The sequence below is a fragment of the Podarcis liolepis genome (genome assembly GCF_965112155.1).
Source record: "Podarcis liolepis genome assembly, chromosome: 18".
Taxonomy (NCBI): Eukaryota; Metazoa; Chordata; class Lepidosauria; order Squamata; family Lacertidae; genus Podarcis; species Podarcis liolepis.
The window spans coordinates 10,989,380-11,006,424 of record NC_139572.1 but is presented as its reverse complement, the minus strand read 5'-3'; the positions used below and the strand labels follow the sequence as shown (position 1 = coordinate 11,006,424).

Below are 17,045 nucleotides of genomic sequence, written 5' to 3'. Positions count from 1 at the left end.
TTATTTCTAAATGAACAGTTTACAAAAAGAATATGAAAAGACCAGGAAGAACAACAACTTAAAATATTGGGGGGAAATAATTAAAATTAGCAATAATAATAATAATAATAATAATAATAATCAAAGCACATGATCTACATTCTTTTTTTATCTCATGGAATTTATATGCTGCTTGATTTTAAATAACCAAAAACAACAACAACATATTGCCCTTCATCAAAAGATCCTCAGGGCAGTTCACAGAATAAAATAAAAATTAAAAAACCCAGCAACTTGAAGCAGTGTGCAAAACAAAAACAGCAAGACCATGAGTGAAAACAGTTGAACAGCTATTTAAAACATTTGGAAATGTTTGTTTGTCGGTTTATTGCATTCATATCCCCCCTTTTCCCTCCATGGAGCTGAAGGTGTACTACGTGGTTCTCTCCTTCCTTCAATCCCAACAACAACCAACCAACCCGTGAGTTTCATGGTTGACTGAGAATTCGAACCCAGGTCCTGGTGCACCCAGGTGAGTTTCAGAAGCACCCGCCCCAGACCCCAATCCCAGCCCATGAAGGTCTCTTGCTGCGGTCGCAACATACCTGCTCCCAGGGGCGCTGGAGACCGCACTGGAGGGGTGGCATGCTTGGGGAGGGCTGGCAGGTGGCTCTGGTGGTGAGGGGGCTCCCGGGGGCTGGCCGCCCCACCTTCGCTCCCAGAGGGGGGAGTCCTCATCGACCCCCCTTCCAGGCTGGAGAGGGAAGGTGCAGACTGAAAGGAAGATGGAGCAACAAAGAGCTTTAGCCAAGGAAAGGTGTGGTGCTGAGAATTGTGGCTGCCTCTTGAACTCGGAACCCGGGGAATAGGCGGATGGGGTGTTCTCCCACCTGCAACCAGCCAGCTCTGGAGGCCAAGGGAGTCTGTGCTCTGGGTTTAAGGAGCCAGCCATTGTCCAGCTTTTACAAACCCATAAATACTGTTGCATGCACTGTTAGAAACTCAGATATATAAGCTAGGTGCCAAATGACTCTTCAAACCAAGGCCAAAACAGAAAGTCTACTTGCCATTTTGGGGCCTGAAGTCTTATTTTTCAAATAATGCACTGGCTGAGATTGCTTCTCAGTTAAACATCTGGCTGGTTCAGAGAACAACCTTGAGCTTGGTTAAGAACTTTGAAGACTTAAAGAAGAAAAGCCACTCACTCCAGTCCACATATATATTGGCCCATTCCGACCTCTTTTTTTGACCCTGAGTTTAAAAGCCTCTTGCTTGGGGTCATTTTAATGTTTCGCTTTGCTTTTGTAAACCACTTAGCGTTTGTCTTTACAATCAAGTGGTTTATGCATGATGGGGAATAGAGTAAAATGAAGCAAATGATGAACGGAAGTCTATTGATTTCAAGGGCTCTACTCTGAGTATAACTTAGCACCTAGTATTTAGAGCATGTAGTGGTTCAGAAATGCTTTTAAATTTCCAGGCAGAGCTGGAATTGCCTGTTGCCTGAAACCCAGAAGGCAGCTGATAGTGTCGGCAATATCAATGGTCTGAATCCTGTGCCCGTTCTCTCCCTAAAAGCTGTTACTCACACAGAGCTTGGGTTGGGCCAGAGTGAGGTCCACACCCTCGCCGAGTCGCCTCAGTTTCCTCGCTGGCTCCAGAGCTTCTTCCAGATCCAGGTCGGGACCTTCAATGCCCAAGCCCTTCCTTTTCAGGGTCTACGGAGTGCAGGCGACAGACAGGAGGTTTGGGGTTGGGGGGCAAACAATCAGCAACAACCCCCCCCCGAAACGCCCACCCTCCTCATAAATAATACTGACCCCAACTGCAAACGATGTTCACATCCCACAAATGTGCAAGAAGGATAAGACAGCAAGAACAGGAAAAATATCTCGATAGAATGCAATGAATGATGTTGCTTTTATTTGATTTTTTGCAGTGCTTTAATCAATGGACACTTAAGTAAATATGAATCCAACAGACCTCCAAGGTTAGAACGTAATATATTAAATGCAAAGAGATATAAAGTGAAAAGGTGCCCAGAACGTCGCTTTTTGGCAACGTTCCAATATCTCAGTTTGTTCTCTCTATTAAGTCTAGGGAATGTGAGCGGTTCAGTTTGCATTTAAAGCCAAAACATACCAAATTTGGCCTTTCCGGAATGGTACAAAACCCCAACCCCAACTGAGGTTTGCAAAAATGCATATATTTTGGGGAAAGGGTGCACTGAAGTGGATGGTGCTAGTGAACACAGCACGTACGGTGGGCTATAGCATTAAAAAACAACAGCAGAAAAACATTTAGAACAACTTTCAAATTCCTGCGTTGCAGGGGGTTGGACTAGATGACCCTTGGGGGCCCCTTGCAGCTCTGCAATTCTAGGATTCCATGAAAAATGCATTTTACCTCCAGGATGTCGGCGTTGGTCCGGCTTTCATGGGGCTCACTATACTCTGTGTATTTGAGAAGCACTTTGTCCATGTCTGTGCTGGCGTACTGGAAGAGCCGGTTGGCGCTGTTGAAGATGATGAGGGCGATCTCGCAGTCGCACAGGACGCTGAGCTCATACGCCTTCTTCATGAGCCCAAACTTCCTCTTGGTGAACGTGACCTGGAAGGGGAGAGTGGTGGAACCGCAGAGTCGGACGGGGCACCCAGGGGTCATCCATCCCAACCCCACACAATGCAGGAGCTGCAGCTGAAGAAGCGGGGGTGTGGCCATGGGAGGAGGTGTGGCCTAAGGAGATTCACGAGGGCCGGGCAGAGAGCTTTGGGGGTCCACATTCAGACCTTGCGCCTGAGGCTTCCTCTCCTTGGTCCAGTCTCTACAGAGACTCTTTTTGGCTTTTGTTTTTTTAAAAAAGTGCTTACCTGCCGATTCCTTTGGTCCAAAATCCGACTAATCTGGATCTTTTTCCGGCCCATTGCAATTCGGGGCAGATGGAGGCAGCTTTGTAGGGTAAAGAAAATAAAAATGTATGATTTTACACACGGTAGAGCTGGGTTGATATACTGACAAATTCTCTGAAACCAGTATGGCGTTCAGATCGAGATGCCAGTTTCAGACAATTTGAGATAGGGAGGAAGAAGCAGCCGAGGATGCTTTCCAGACATTGTGTTTTCTCAGTATACGGAGGTATTTAAGCTGCTGATAGGGGCGTGGATGGCGCTGTGGGTTAAACCACAGAGCCTAGGACTTGCTGATCAGAAGGTCGGCGGTTTGAATCCCCGCGACGGGGTGAGCTCCCGTTGCTCGGTCCCTGCTCCTGCCCACCTAGCAGTTCGAAAGTACATCAAAGTGCAAGTAGATAAATAGGTACTGCTCTGGCGGGAAGGTAAACGGCGTTTCCATGCGCTGCTCTGGTTCTCCAGAAGCGGCTTAGTCCTGCTGGGCACATGACCCGGAAGCTGTACGCCGGCTCCTTTGGAATCGGCCACGACTGGACCTAATGGTCAGGGGTCCCTTTACCTTTACCTTTACCTAAGCTGCTGATATATCACTATGTTACCGGATCCTGCCCAGCCCTAATAATGAGGGAACTTCCAGATGGCCTTTGGGGTTTTTTTTGCAGGTTTCAATCACGTGCTGCAAAATCAGGTTGCCCAATTTAACATGGACTTCTTGCAAAGACACTTCCTTCCCCAAAACCGGACTTTTAGTGAAAATGGAAAGCGTGGGGTGGCATTTTGCCTTTTCAAGCTTGTGGGGGGAGCCAGGTCCGTTTGTCAGAGCATTAAAATAACGTAAGAAGGGTCTGTTGGATCAGGCCCATGGCCCACCCAGTCCAGCCCCCTGTTCTCGCAGTGGCCAAATACCCCAAAGAACCTGGGGAGCCAGATAGAGTGCCCCTGGACTGGGAGGTTCCATAGGAACATGCGAAGAGACTGGCTGGAGACAGAGCATCACCACTGCGGCTAGCAGCCATCGATAGCTGTCTCCTCCATGAATTAGTCCAATCCTTCTTAAAAGCCAACCAAGTTGGCTGTCGCTGCTTCCTGCAGCAGTGAGTTCCACAGTTTAACGTTGCGCTGTGTGGAAAATTGTTTTCCTTTATCTGTTGTGATTCTTTCAGCAGAACATCTCTGCAGCCGCCACCTAGTCTCAGATGCTCAGATGTCCTCTAGCCCTGCCTCTAGAGATCTGCACTCAGGGCCTGACATGTAGCAATTATAAACCTTGAATAAAGGGTGTTTTTTCCCTGACTTGCAGTTAACAGCCCCTCTTGCAGCATTTGTGATGGAGCCTTTGCAAAACCTGAAAATTATTATTTTAAATTTCTCTCTCGCCCTTCCTCCCAAAGCTGACCCAAGGCAGCAAATGAGCAAAGTAATTAGAAAGAAAACTAAACAATTATACAAACATTAAGAGTATCACAAACAAACAAACAAACATCTGTTGTGTCCTGGTACAGCCTTAGGGTGACAAGAAGGGGCTGTACCACAGCAGGGGGTGAGTGACTTTTCTTCTTCCATGATCCCCAAAGCGGGGGAAACTCATCGCAAGTAGAAACACAGCACCACAGGGCAGCTGGCACACAACATCTCTCCCTTAGCTGTGATTCCCGCATCGTGGGGGGCTGGACTAGATGAGCTTTGGGTATCCAGTCCCGCTCTACAATTCTATGACCTGAAATATACAAATCTCTTGCAAATCAAACAGCTCCATTTCCGGCGGTGGGTTCCGAATCACTGCTTTTAAAAAAAGTCCTCTTCAGGTCTTGTTCTGTCTTATTGAGCGCTGGGGACTAAATATAGCCAATCAGAACTAATTTTAAGTAGATGGGAGGAAGCAGTGACGCCGTTCCCACGACAGCGGACGTTTAGGTCACCACCCACACAGGGCGCCAAAAGGTAATTTAAAAAAATAAATTGCCCAGAAAAATGCACACGGGACCCTCAGTTTGGTAAAAGAGAACTCTGGAAACATTCCTGCAGGGAAGCCCACCCCCCTTCTCCCCCAATAGCATCTCCAGACATCAAACATTGGGGAAAGTGCTTCTTTAAGTACTAAATTTTCCAATAGAATCATAGAACTGTGCAGTCGGAATCTTTAGCAACAGCCATCAATCAAGGATGGGTCTCCTGCCAGACCAGGCACAGTGGGGAAATCCAATTCAGTCTGCATTTGAACCCGAATCTGGCCGGTCTGCACCTTCCAAAACAACGCGCCCAATGAAGCACAGCTGTCCTTTGAGATTCACACTCCTCTGAGTTTCGCAGGGAGAACCAAACCGCTTTTTACAAAAAGGCACCTGCCAGGGTAAAGCAGGAATAAAAATGCTACGTTGGAGGCTCTGAGATCTTGTGGGGAGGCCCTTCTCCCAGTCCCGCCACCCTCTCAGACAGGGCCTTCTCAGTGGCGGCTCCTCCCAGGCAACTTAGGAACTCCCTCCCTGGGGAAGCCAGGCTGGCTCCCTCCTTGCTCTCCTTCCGCTGGTGGGTGAAGACCCTCTTGTTCCAACAGGCTTTGGGGAACTGACTGTTTTTAATGAGTGAGCTGGTGCTATGCTAGTTTCATTTTAATTACCTGTATGTTTTAATAATACACACACACACACACACACACACACAGAGTTTTAATTCTAATTAGTACTTAATGGCTTTTTAATTATTGTTTCTCTCTCTCTAGGTTTTTAGCTGCTTCTGTTTTATTTGTAAGACACCTTGAGCCCCTGTCTGGGAAGCAGGTGGGATATAAATAAATATAATAATAAAATGTGGTTGCTAACACAGCTTTGCTGGTAGAGCAGGAGACTCTTAATCTCGGGGTTGTGGGTTCGAGCCCCACCCTGGGCAAAAGATCCCTGCATTGCAGGCGGTTGGCCCAGCTCTAGTATATATATATCCACTTAGGAGACTTTTGTTTAAGGTTCAATTATGTAGGCTGACAATGGCATTAAGCACAATCCAGTCGATGCTGCAACTGAATGTTGCAGCGCATGCGACACTTCAGGTCACAGCCGAGTTGATCAGCAGTACCCTCCCTCATGTGCTCTTCGCTGTTCTCCATTTCCCCTTATTGGTTTATCTAAACTTTAAGGTTTCTTTCCTTTGTTTCTTTTTACAACCAAGTGTTGTGTACGTTTTATCAAACAGATAAATGAATGAAGAAAGGAACACTGAGAGAGCAACGTGCAACCAGGTTGAACGACGAAGGAGCAGAGAGGCACCTGTTGTCTTTTAAATGGAAGAGTCGGCCAAAGTGAGAGGAAGCCTTTGCGCCCACCTGGGATCCAGATCTCCAGTCGCTCTGTAGGGCATACAGCTAATGTATTAATAGTTAATTTTTTAATTGTTTGTACGGCAGAAGGCCCTCAGCGCTGGACCTCAGCGTCCAGGCTGAACAACGGGGGCAGAGATGCTCCTTCAAGCATACAGGACTGAGGCCGTTTAGGTTTTTCTTTCTTTCTTTTTAAAAATAATTTTAAATACATTTTCTGTTTTGCAATTTAGAATACTCATTCAAACATCCTTAAAATATCAGTGACTTCCCTTCTTCTCTTTCCATGATTCATTTTGCATGTCATAAATCCTTGCATATTTTACATAAACTAAACCATTCAATATTTCATTATTACACATATCAAAATTTATTTACACTGCTGAATTTATCTTAATGCTGCCAACGTTTTCAAGTGTACACAATTCTCCCCCATATATTCAATAAACATTTTCCAATCTTTGACCATTTAGGTCTTTAAAGCTCAGTACAATGGTACCTCGGGTTAAGAACTTAATTTGTTTTGGAGGTCCATTCTTAATCTGAAACTGTTCTTAACCTGAGGTACCACTTCAGCTGATGGGGCCTCCCACTGTTGCTGCGCCGCAGCCATGCAAGTTCTGTTCTCATTCTGAAGCAAAGTTCTTATCCCGAGGTTCTATTTCTGGGTTAGCAGAGTCTGTAACCTGAAGCGTCTGTAACCCGAGGTACCACTGTACATGTTACCTCATGTTACATTTGCTTCATGTTACGTTCTTTCAGGTTACATCCCGCAGCGACCCGGAAGTACCGGAAAGGGTTGCTTCCGGGTTTCGCTGCTCGCACATGCGCAGATGTGCTAGATCGCGCTTCATGCATGCGCACAAGCGCCAAATTATGGCGCGCACCTGCACAAATATGGCGCTTCAGGTTGCGCTCTTTTCATCCCGTTCGCAACCAGAGGTACCACTGTACCAACACTTTGAATTGTGCTCGGAAACGTACTGGGAGCCAGTGAAGATCCTTTAGGACCGGAGTTATATGGTCCCGGCAGCTGCTCCCAGTCCCCAGTCTAGCTGCTGCATTCTGGATTAATTGCAGTTTCCGGGTCACCTTCCAAGGCAGCCCCATGTAGAGTGCATGCAGTAGTCCAAGCAGGAGATAACCAGAGCATGAGACAGTCTGTGGGCAGGGAGGGTCTCAGATGGAGCTGGCAGACAGCTGCCCTGGACACAGAATTGACCTGCGCCTCCATGGACAGCAGTGGGTCCAAAATGACCCCCAGGCTGCGCACCTGGTCTTTCAAGGGCACCACTACCCCACGAAGGACCAGGGATTCCCAACTTCCCAACCCGTCCCCCAGAAACAGCACTTCTGTCGTGTCAGGATTCAACCTCAATAACGCAGGCAGGAATAGCTTATGTAAGGAGCTGCCCAGTTTCATCAGCTGCTTCCTCCCTGGGAAACTCATTAGAGGAGGCAGGAAAGAGGAAGAGAAGGGGGGGGGGGAGTTGCTTGTGTGAGGGAGAGGGAAAGGCAAGGATGGCCTCCCCAATCATTCCCCCCTGTTTGCCAATTAATTTTTACTCCATTTCAAAATTTCTAACAAATGAACATCAAATAATACACATTTATAAGCTGACTTCCCTCCCCACCAGACTGATGTTTCACTTTTCATCCTTTATTTGCTGCTCAATATTACATCCATTTCCAATTTAGATTTCAAAAACTTTAAATATTTCAGCATTTTGTCCTTAATTTTTTTCAATTTTCTTCTTATTCATTTCCCATCGGCGGCTCTTTTTAAAATTCCTGCTGGACTTTTACTTTGCTGTAGCATAGCCCCAAATATCACAAAGTGTTACTTTTAGTCCGTCTACATAAAGCCTTAGTTATAAATCAGTAATCCACAAATACAACCCGTCTCCCCGATCATTTTCCTATAAGGGTTACTAAGAGCCTCAGAAACTGCCTTACAATCATAGAATTGAAGAGCTGGAAGGGGCCACCCAGGGTCATCTAGTCCAACCTTCAGCGACACAGGAATCTTCTGTGCAAGTTGAACCCGCAACCCTGAACTTAAGAGTCTTGTGGTCTCCCGACTGAGCTTTGTCAGTGCATCCTACACTGACTGGCTTGAAAACTCTGTCCCTTGATCTACGTGCCATGGGAACTCTGCAAGTTTCTAGTTCTCAAGTGTGGAGTTTGAGAAATGTTGGAAGGCACGGAAATGAAAAGTGAAATCCATTATTTGGAGATAAAATTATCCCTCTAGGCTCAATAGAACTACCAAAAAAGGGGAAGCGCATAATCTGAGATCCCCGTCAACATATAAGCATGGAACATCCTCTCAGGCACAGAAGACAGCTTCTAGACCAGGGGTCCCCAAACTAAGGCCTGCGGGCCGGATAAGGCCCCAGGGACTCGTTTATCTGGCCCGCGGCAACCCCCGCCACCCACTGTTACTGGCGCTGTGCGGCTGCGCACTTCCAGGTCGGAGGAGAACCGGAAATAGGTTGTGCACATGCGCAAGCGTTATTTGCGCATGCACAAGTGTTATTTCCGGTGCACATCTGGGTTGGAGGAGGCCAGTGCACATGTGCACAAGCTACATATTTCCAGTGCTCCTCCAACCCGGAAGTGTGCCAGAAATAGTGTGCGCGCATGCGTATGGGCACACGCTCCCCCGCCCTCCGTGCGATCAGCGCTGGAGACCCGGCCTGAGGTGCGGTAAGTTTGCTGACCCCTGTTCTAGACCATGGGTAGGCAAACGAGGGCCCGGGGGGCGGATCCAGCCCAATCACCTTCTCAATCCGGCCCACGGATCAGTGTGTTTTTACATGAGTAGAAAGTGTTCTTTTATTTAAAATGCATCTCTGGGTTATTGGTGGGGCATAGGAATTTGTTCACCCCCCGCCCCCCAAAAATATAGTCCAACCCCCCACAAGGTCCGAGGGACAGTGGACCGGCTCCCTGCCGAAAAAGTTTGCTGGCCCCTGTTCTAGATGGCCCTCCTCTTGGTATTTATACAGAAGTTAAGACCCGGATTTACAGAAGCCATCCCGGTTTTTGATTTAATCCCGGAATGTCCCGCTTTTCCTTAGGACATCCCTGTTTTCATCAGAGAAATGTAGGCGGGTATGTAAAAGATATGACTTAAAATAATTTTTTAAAATCAAATAAAGTAATATTCAGCAATCCATTAAAATATTATAGCACACAACAAAACTGATTCTCAAAATACCAGCAAATACGTAACTATTAAATAGAAATCCACTCCTATTTTGTTGTTCCTTCAGCCCGTGTCTTTGCTTTTCAAAATGCATTGTGTTATTTTATGCCCGGTGACTTTTATTGATTACAGCTTATAAATCAATGTACCGGTAATTAAGAGTGAATTTCTGTTTAATTATTATTTGTTGATCTTTAATTTCATTGTGTATTCATATGGTATTCTAATGGATTATTGTGTTCCAGGATTTATTTGATATAAACTGTTCATTTTAAAGTTATGCATCTTTTGCTCTAGGAGGCTGTTTGATCAGAATTGAGTCTACACTTCCAGAGTTAGCGCTAAATACATTACTAAATAGTGGGGTTAAACCCCAGAGCCTAGGAGTTACCAATCAGAAGGTTCAAATCCCCACGACGGGGTGAGCTCCCGTTGCTCGGTCCCAGCTCCTGCCAACCTAGCAGTTTGAAAGCACGTCCCTGAAAAGCTAGATTTCTATGTGCAGGGATTTTTAAAATATCCAGTGAATCCACTCAGTTTAGTAGTACAGCCCACACACAGGCTACCAACACAGTGAGGCCAGGAGGAAAACCCCTTCCTGGATGAGGCTCAATAGCCTCAATCCTCAATAGATGAGGATCTTCCAAGCGCCCCTACTTTCTAGGGACAGTGCCGGATTTACACAAGCTGTCATGGTTTCTGATTTGATCCTGGAATGTCACGTTTTTCCTTAGAATGTCCTTATTTTCACTGGACAAAGGTTGGAGGGTATGGAGTTATGCGACCCCCGAGCCAGGGAGATAACTATACAACCTTTAGAGGACATCTGAAAGCAGCCCTGTATGGGGACGTTTTTAAATGTTTCATTATGTTTTTATATATGCTGGGAGCCACCCAGAGTGTCTGGGGGAACCCAGTCAGATGGGCGGGGTATATATAATAAAATTTATTATTATTATTATTATTGAAAAGGACATCTCTATTGTCATCAGAGAAATGTTGGAGGGGATGTATCCTGATTTCAGCGCTGGACAGCCAACATTTCTGCCCAAGCAATTCAAGGTGGAGGGCAATGGGGAGAAAAAGGAAGCCCACCTTTGCGGCTTGTTCCATTCCAAGATAGACTGCCCCTCACTGTGAAGGTTCCACATGTTCGCTGGCGCTCAGCTCCTCTCAGTGCAGACCTGGCCTCCTTCCTGGGCCTTCTGCTCCTCCCTCCTTAGGACCCAACAGTCTCTCAGGGCTTACATCCCAGGAGCTGGGCTGCACAGGTGTCCCTCGTCACCCCTGCTGCTAATTTCCCCAGTAAATGTTTCTGGGTTTGGAATCTGGAGGCTGAATCTGAGAGAAGGGCACTTTATTTATTTTTGCTTCCAAGCCACGTCCAGCTCCCTCTCTCCCATCCGCCCCAGTTGGAAAGTTAACAGAACTGCTCGCTTCTCTCACAGTATCGATGGGACAACCTGGCTATTTCACTTGGTTTCTCACTTTTCCTTGTTCAATTCAGTGACCCACTTTCCCCCAAATTGGCTTGACATTATTATATTTTAAAATTGCCCTGTGAAAACTAATCAGCATTTTATACCGAACACACATGTCTTTGGATGTGAATTTTGCCTAGCAGAAATGTTTTTTGCAAAGCCATTTCCTCTTTTGACCCTCAATGGGTGTGTGTGTGTGATTGTACCTTACTCTTGTGTAAGTTGTTTTCAATAGTTTTCAATATGGTTTTTTAACACTGCAATCTACCAGGGAACCTTAGGGTAAAGGATACATGATACATGAACAACATATTGAATGGATTTGATTGTGATTTTTTGTGGAATCTTCACCCTACTGTTTGAATATTTACGGAAATTATTCGGCTGGAGAGCTGTACCTGCAAGATTCGGCAAGGTGTGAATGCCAGAGGGTGGTTTGCGTTCCAGTTTACGGGTTGCTTCCGAAAGTGCGGATCATTTTTTTGGATTTTGCTGTTTGTTTGTTTGCGTCTGCCTGCTTCCAAACGCTTAAACATGGGAAGAAGATAATGTGGAAACAAAATGCAAAAAAAAAAAGAGAGTGCTGAAAATAAGAATGGAAGGCTGAGCCAAGGTCCCAAAATAAAACAGACGACAGGAAACCGGGGGATGAGGCTGGCCGTGACCACAAAAATAGGTAGCCAGGAAGAGCGGGGGGCCGGGGGGGGGGGCTTGCCTTTCGGAAGTGCCAGTCAAGACCGTGTGTCAGAGAGCAAAAACTCCCTCTCTGCCTTGAACAGAACGGCCAAGATTTGACCGGTTCCAAAATGCTTGGGGGGGATGATCCCCCCCCACAAAGCTCTCCCCACAAATAGCACAACTGCACTGCAAATAAAGACTGCATCCTCTCCTTAGAACATAGAGAGAGCTCTGCTGGATCAGGTCACAGGGGCTCCTCTAAGCCAAGCGTCCTAGAATCACAGATTCATTGCATTGTCAAGTTGGAAGGGGCCACGAGGGTCATCTAGTCCAACCCCCTGCAATGCAAGAATCTTTTGCCCAGTATTGAACCCACAACCCTGAGATTAAGAATCTTGTGCTCTACCCTCTGGGCTATCCCAGATGGTAGTTGTTTGACGAGGGTGCAAAAAGGGCTGTTGAGGGAGCTGCAGGATAGGTTCAAGGGCCGCATAGAGAAGACTCTGGGGCCACCCACATTCCACCCCCTAAATCTCCATTCCTGCTTTACAAAGATGCCCACTAAGTGGATATAAAGAGGGGCACCTGGTAACTCCACCTGGCCAGCCACCCCTTCCCAAATCCTTTGCAGCCTCTTGTGAATTTTATAATTTGATTCTTCTCGTGGTTGTGCTGTTTAATGTGCTTTTAAAGTTTTTTTGTTAATAGCGTGAGAATCTTTGTTAATAGAATCTTTCACCCAATGCAGGGCTCGAACCTACGACCCCCAGAATTAAGAGTCTGGTGCTCTACTGACTGAGCTACCCAAGTGCTGTCCTGATCTCACAGTAGCCAGACAGCTGCCCCAAATGGCAAGCAGGATGCGAGATCAACAGCCTCCTCCCACTCTTGCCCTCGGCCGTTCTAAGGAAGACTGGCTCTGTCCATGGAAGCTCCATTTAGGAAGCACACATGATTTATATCCTCTCAAGAGCATCCCAAGATTTGAGAAAATTCATTTTAAAAATGCTCATGAGGTCCGCTCCCTGACTCACGTCTCACAGATTCCCCCACCCTCGCCGCTGGTCAAAGTGACTTTCCCCACAAACTGCTCGTCTGGAGTGCGAAATGTGCAAGAAGATCGCCAAATATCCAACAGCAGCCAGAATCTTATCTGCAAAGAACTGGAAAGGAAGTCCAGAGAAAGAAGAATGGCTCCTACAAATCAGCGCTCTCTGCAGAACTGGCAAAGCTAACGGCGTGAATAAGAGATCTGCACGGTGGACAGTTTATGGCAGCGTGGAAGCCTCTGGGGTTTATTTATTTATTTTAATATAGCAATTAAATGAAATCACGGGCAGGATTTGAAATCTGAGCAACATGGAGAAAGGATAATATGTGAAATAGAGGAATGTATATTAGGTGACATGCACGATGTACAGATGAAACTCGAAAAATTAGAATATCGTGGAAAAGTTCATTTATTTCAGTAATACAACTTAAAAGGTGAAACTAATATATGAGACAGACTCATGACATGCAAAGCGAGATATGTCAAGCCTTTATTTGTTATAATTGTGATGATTATGAACTTTTCCACGATATTCTAATTTTTCAAGTTTCACCTGTAATAGAGGAATATGTAGGACATGGGAGACCCAGGTTCAAAATTCCACTCGGCCACAAAACTCGGTGAGCGATTCTGAAGCTGTTGTTGCCTTGGCCAACCTTGCAGGGTTGCAGTGGGGATTAAATGAGGGTGGAGAAAACCAGGTATGCCTCTCTGAGCTCATTGGGGAGAACTTAAATGCGATATACATGAAGTCCCTCCAAGCACATTAACAGCTGCATTCCTTATTTTTAAGAATTACGATCTGAAAAACTGTCGGTTCAGAGGCCGAAGGCTCAAGAGTTTGATACCTGGGTGTTTGGCAGCAAAACACTCAGCAACATATTGGGATTCCGAACTTAAAAACTCATCTAGAGATTATCAGGCTCACCCAAATACATCAGGTTGGGGTTTTTTTCTTGGCCTCTACAGAAATAGTCATTTTTATTTTTATTTTTAAAGTCCTGGCTTCTGCGTCACGCACAGAAATGCCACCTGGCCATGCTGATTCTGGCTAATTTCTGGAGTGACACAGAGTGAAAGTCGCAGTTTATTTTGGGGGGGTAGCAGTTCCCCATTCGCTGTTCCGGTCACAAGCCTCCTCTGCAAAGTGGTCGGGGTGGGGGGTGGGAAGGGGGTTTATACTGAGACAGGGGGCGGAGGGGGTGGATTCCCACCCAGCCTTGAAGAAAGAAAAATGACCTAAATCCCAAAGTATGATGGAGCCTCCTCAGGCAGGGAAAATCTAACTCTGGACTGTGGTGAGAGAAAAAATATTGCGGGAGTGTTTACATCTTCAGGTCCTGTATCCCTGAAGGGGCGTCTCCACCCCCATCGTCCAGCCCAGACACGGAGGTCCAGCTCCAAGGGTCTTCTGGTAGTTCCCTCCCTGTGAGAAGTGAAGTTACAGGGAACCAGGCAGAGGGCCTTCTCGGTGGTGGTGCCTGCCTCGTGGAACGACCTCCTGTCAGATGTCAAGGAGATAAAGGACTGAGTTTTAGAAGACATCAGAAGACAGCCCTGTATAGGGAAGCTTTTCATGTTTGATGTTTTCTTGTGATTTTATGTTTTGCTGGAAGCCTCCTAGAGAGGCTGGGGAAACCCAGTCCGATGGATGGCATATTATTATTATTATTATTATTATTATTATTATTATTATTATTATTAGCGATATTAAATTCTACTTCCAAGTAGACCCGGTTAGGCTGTGTAACAGAGACATTGTCTACCCTGCTCAGAGAACACTGCAGTCTGGCCTCCAAGGCTCCGCCGCCCTAATTTAAGATTCTAGAATCAGATCTCTGGATATGCAGAGTGGATTTTCTTCCAGCATCTAAAGCACAGGGGAGAATTTTGATCCAGTTCACATTTAAATCGATCAAATCTGCGGTATCAAAAAAATAATAATGCAAGAAGCAGGATGCAGGCGTTCTTGGAGATTCGCACTTATCCAAATTTTGCAATGCAGTTTTCCAAACACGAATATCTTAGTACCTTAAAGTTAAGACAACCTACAAAAATACTTTGCATGAGGAGATATTTCCTAGTTGAAACGACCTACAAAAATGTGTTTATTATTTTTTGTTTTTTTATTTGTTGCATTTATATCCCGGTTTTTCTCTAATCTCCACAACATCCCTGTGAGGAAGGTTAGAAGCTTAGAAGCAGCGACTAGCCCAGAGTCACACCTACTGGGCTTCATGCCCAAGCGGATATTCCAACCCTGGTCCTGGGTCAATATTCTAGCCACAGCAACAAACTAGAGAAATTCGCACTAAATTATTGGAGATTTTTTTCCCCAATTTTTTAAAGACAAATTGCTACAGAAATGCAGGGAATAGAATTTAAATTCAAAAAATGAGAAGCTTAGATCAAAAAATGACAGCAGTTTATAAAATTATGCTAGGCATGGAGAATGTGGACGGAGAAAAGTTTTTCTGCCTCTTTCCTAACATTTGAGCTCGTGAAAATCCAAGGAAGCGGAACACAGGAAGGTTCAGAAAATAAAGTCTTTCTTCACACAGTGCAGAGTTAAACTATGGAACTCCCTCCCACAGGGATGTTCACCAGCCCAGGTGCATTTTTTAGGGGCTGGGGGGAAATCAAGGTTTATAGCCCTCCTCTGATCTAGGCCTCACTGTCATTTAACTAACGGATACCAAGTTCTGAAACAGTGGCTACAGAGGAAGAGGGGAACTGCAAATAACAACAATAATCACAAATTAATTCTCTCTACAATTGAAATGCCTGGGAAAGTTTCCATTGCCAAAACTGTCAGATCTCTGGGGAGAGAGTCCTTTCCAGAAATTAATTTCAGGTGGGGAGGAGAGAAGCTGGAGGAACATTTACTGCTTAATGCTCCCTTGTGGGGAAGGAGCACGATTTCGGGGGTTTTCCCACTTAAGAAGGTCTCTGCAGCAGGTCAAAGGGACCCATCTAGTCCAGTCTCCGGTCAAAATAAGTGACCAACCAGATCCCACCCCCGGAAAGGGCTGCCTTCATGTTGTATTGTATTTAATTATGGGGTATCAGAGTTTTTGGGGGGCTAACCAGGCTGGGATAGCAGGCTTGTTGGTTTCTGAACGTCTGATGTAGATTTTCAGTTTCGTTGTTCTGTATGGGACAATGACAATAAAGATTATCATATCGTCTAGTTACTTATCTCCTTGGCTCCAGACCCTCCAGCACTTCTCAGATGGAAATAGTGACATCCTTAGGAAAAGCCAGGACATTGTGGGATCAAATCAGAAACCAGGACGGCTTCTGTAAATCCAGGACAGTCCCTGGAAAAGAGGAGTCCTCTCAGAGTCTGAATTCTCTGTGCTGCCTAAAGAAGTGAGATTAGAGGGAGCCAGGCAGAGGGCCTTCTCAGTGGTGGCACCCGCCCTGTGGAACGCCCTCCCGTCAGATATCAAGGCGATAAAGAACTATGCAACTTTTAAAAGACATCTGAAGGCAGCCCTGAATCGGGACATTTTTAATGTTTGATGTTGGAAGCCGCCCAGTGTGGCTGGGGCGATCCAGCCAGATGGGTGGAATAATAATAATAATAATAATAATAATAATATCCTGCTTCCAGCATAAAATAATAGAATCATTAGTAGCACCCGCTCCCATCAGATGTCAAGGAGATGAAGAACTTTCTGACTTTTAGAAAACATCTGAAGGCAGCCCTGTATAGGGAAGCTTTCTAATCTTTAATGTTTTATTATGTTTTTATATAAGCTGAAAGCCACCCAGAGTGGCTGGGGAACCCAGTCAGATGGACGGGGTATGAAAAATAAATACACACCTTTCTTGTGGGATTTGCACTCGCTGCTCATCTGCTACCATGGGCGTAGCTGAGGGGGGCAGCTGCCCCCCATTAAATCAAAATCAATGCAAATCTGAGGTTCTGCCCCCCTTCACAAAAGCTCCCCCCCCCCCAAATATATTGGCTACGTCCATGCCCGCTACAAAGTTCAAGGTTTCGGCACAACTATATCAAGCTCTAGAGAGCTCAGGAAGCAGGATTCTCAAGAGCATGGTAGGCAAACAAAGGCCCGGGGGCCGGATCTGGCCCAATCGCCTTCTAAATCCGGCCCACAGGTGGTCCGGGAATCAGCATGTTTTTACATGAGTAGAATGTGTGCTTTTATTTCAAATGGATCTCTGGGTTATTTGTGGGCATAGGAATTTGTTCATTCCCCCCCCCCCAATATAGTCCAGCCTCCCCCCCCCCAAGGTCTGAGGGACAGTGGACCGGCCCCCGGCTGAAAAAGTTTGCTGGCCCCTGCTCAAGAGTTTCTCCGGCAGGTGCCTAAAATACCAGGCGCTCTCTCCACAGTAACTCAAAGCAGGGCTTTTGATGTGACCTTGTCAGTATATATAAGGCCTCTGCGCAGAGATC

The 17,045-nt window shown here is 46.0% G+C and overlaps 1 protein-coding gene across 3 annotated transcripts in view; it reads right to left on the bottom strand.

Moving 5' to 3' along the window:
* MEF2B (myocyte enhancer factor 2B) overlaps nucleotides 1-17,045 on the bottom strand; it is a 37,666-nt gene that overhangs the window by 17,543 nt on the left and 3,078 nt on the right. For all 3 annotated transcript variants that reach the window (XM_083484037.1, XM_083484036.1, XM_083484038.1), the window contains exons 2-5: nucleotides 2,850-2,928; nucleotides 2,386-2,589; nucleotides 1,569-1,697; nucleotides 585-753 (exon numbers count right to left, since the gene is read on the bottom strand). In XM_083484037.1, the coding sequence (XP_083340163.1) occupies nucleotides 585-753; nucleotides 1,569-1,697; nucleotides 2,386-2,589; nucleotides 2,850-2,903 (556 nt within the window). In that variant the 5' untranslated portion in view covers nucleotides 2,904-2,928. The remainder of the gene's footprint in view (nucleotides 1-584; nucleotides 754-1,568; nucleotides 1,698-2,385; nucleotides 2,590-2,849; nucleotides 2,929-17,045) is intronic.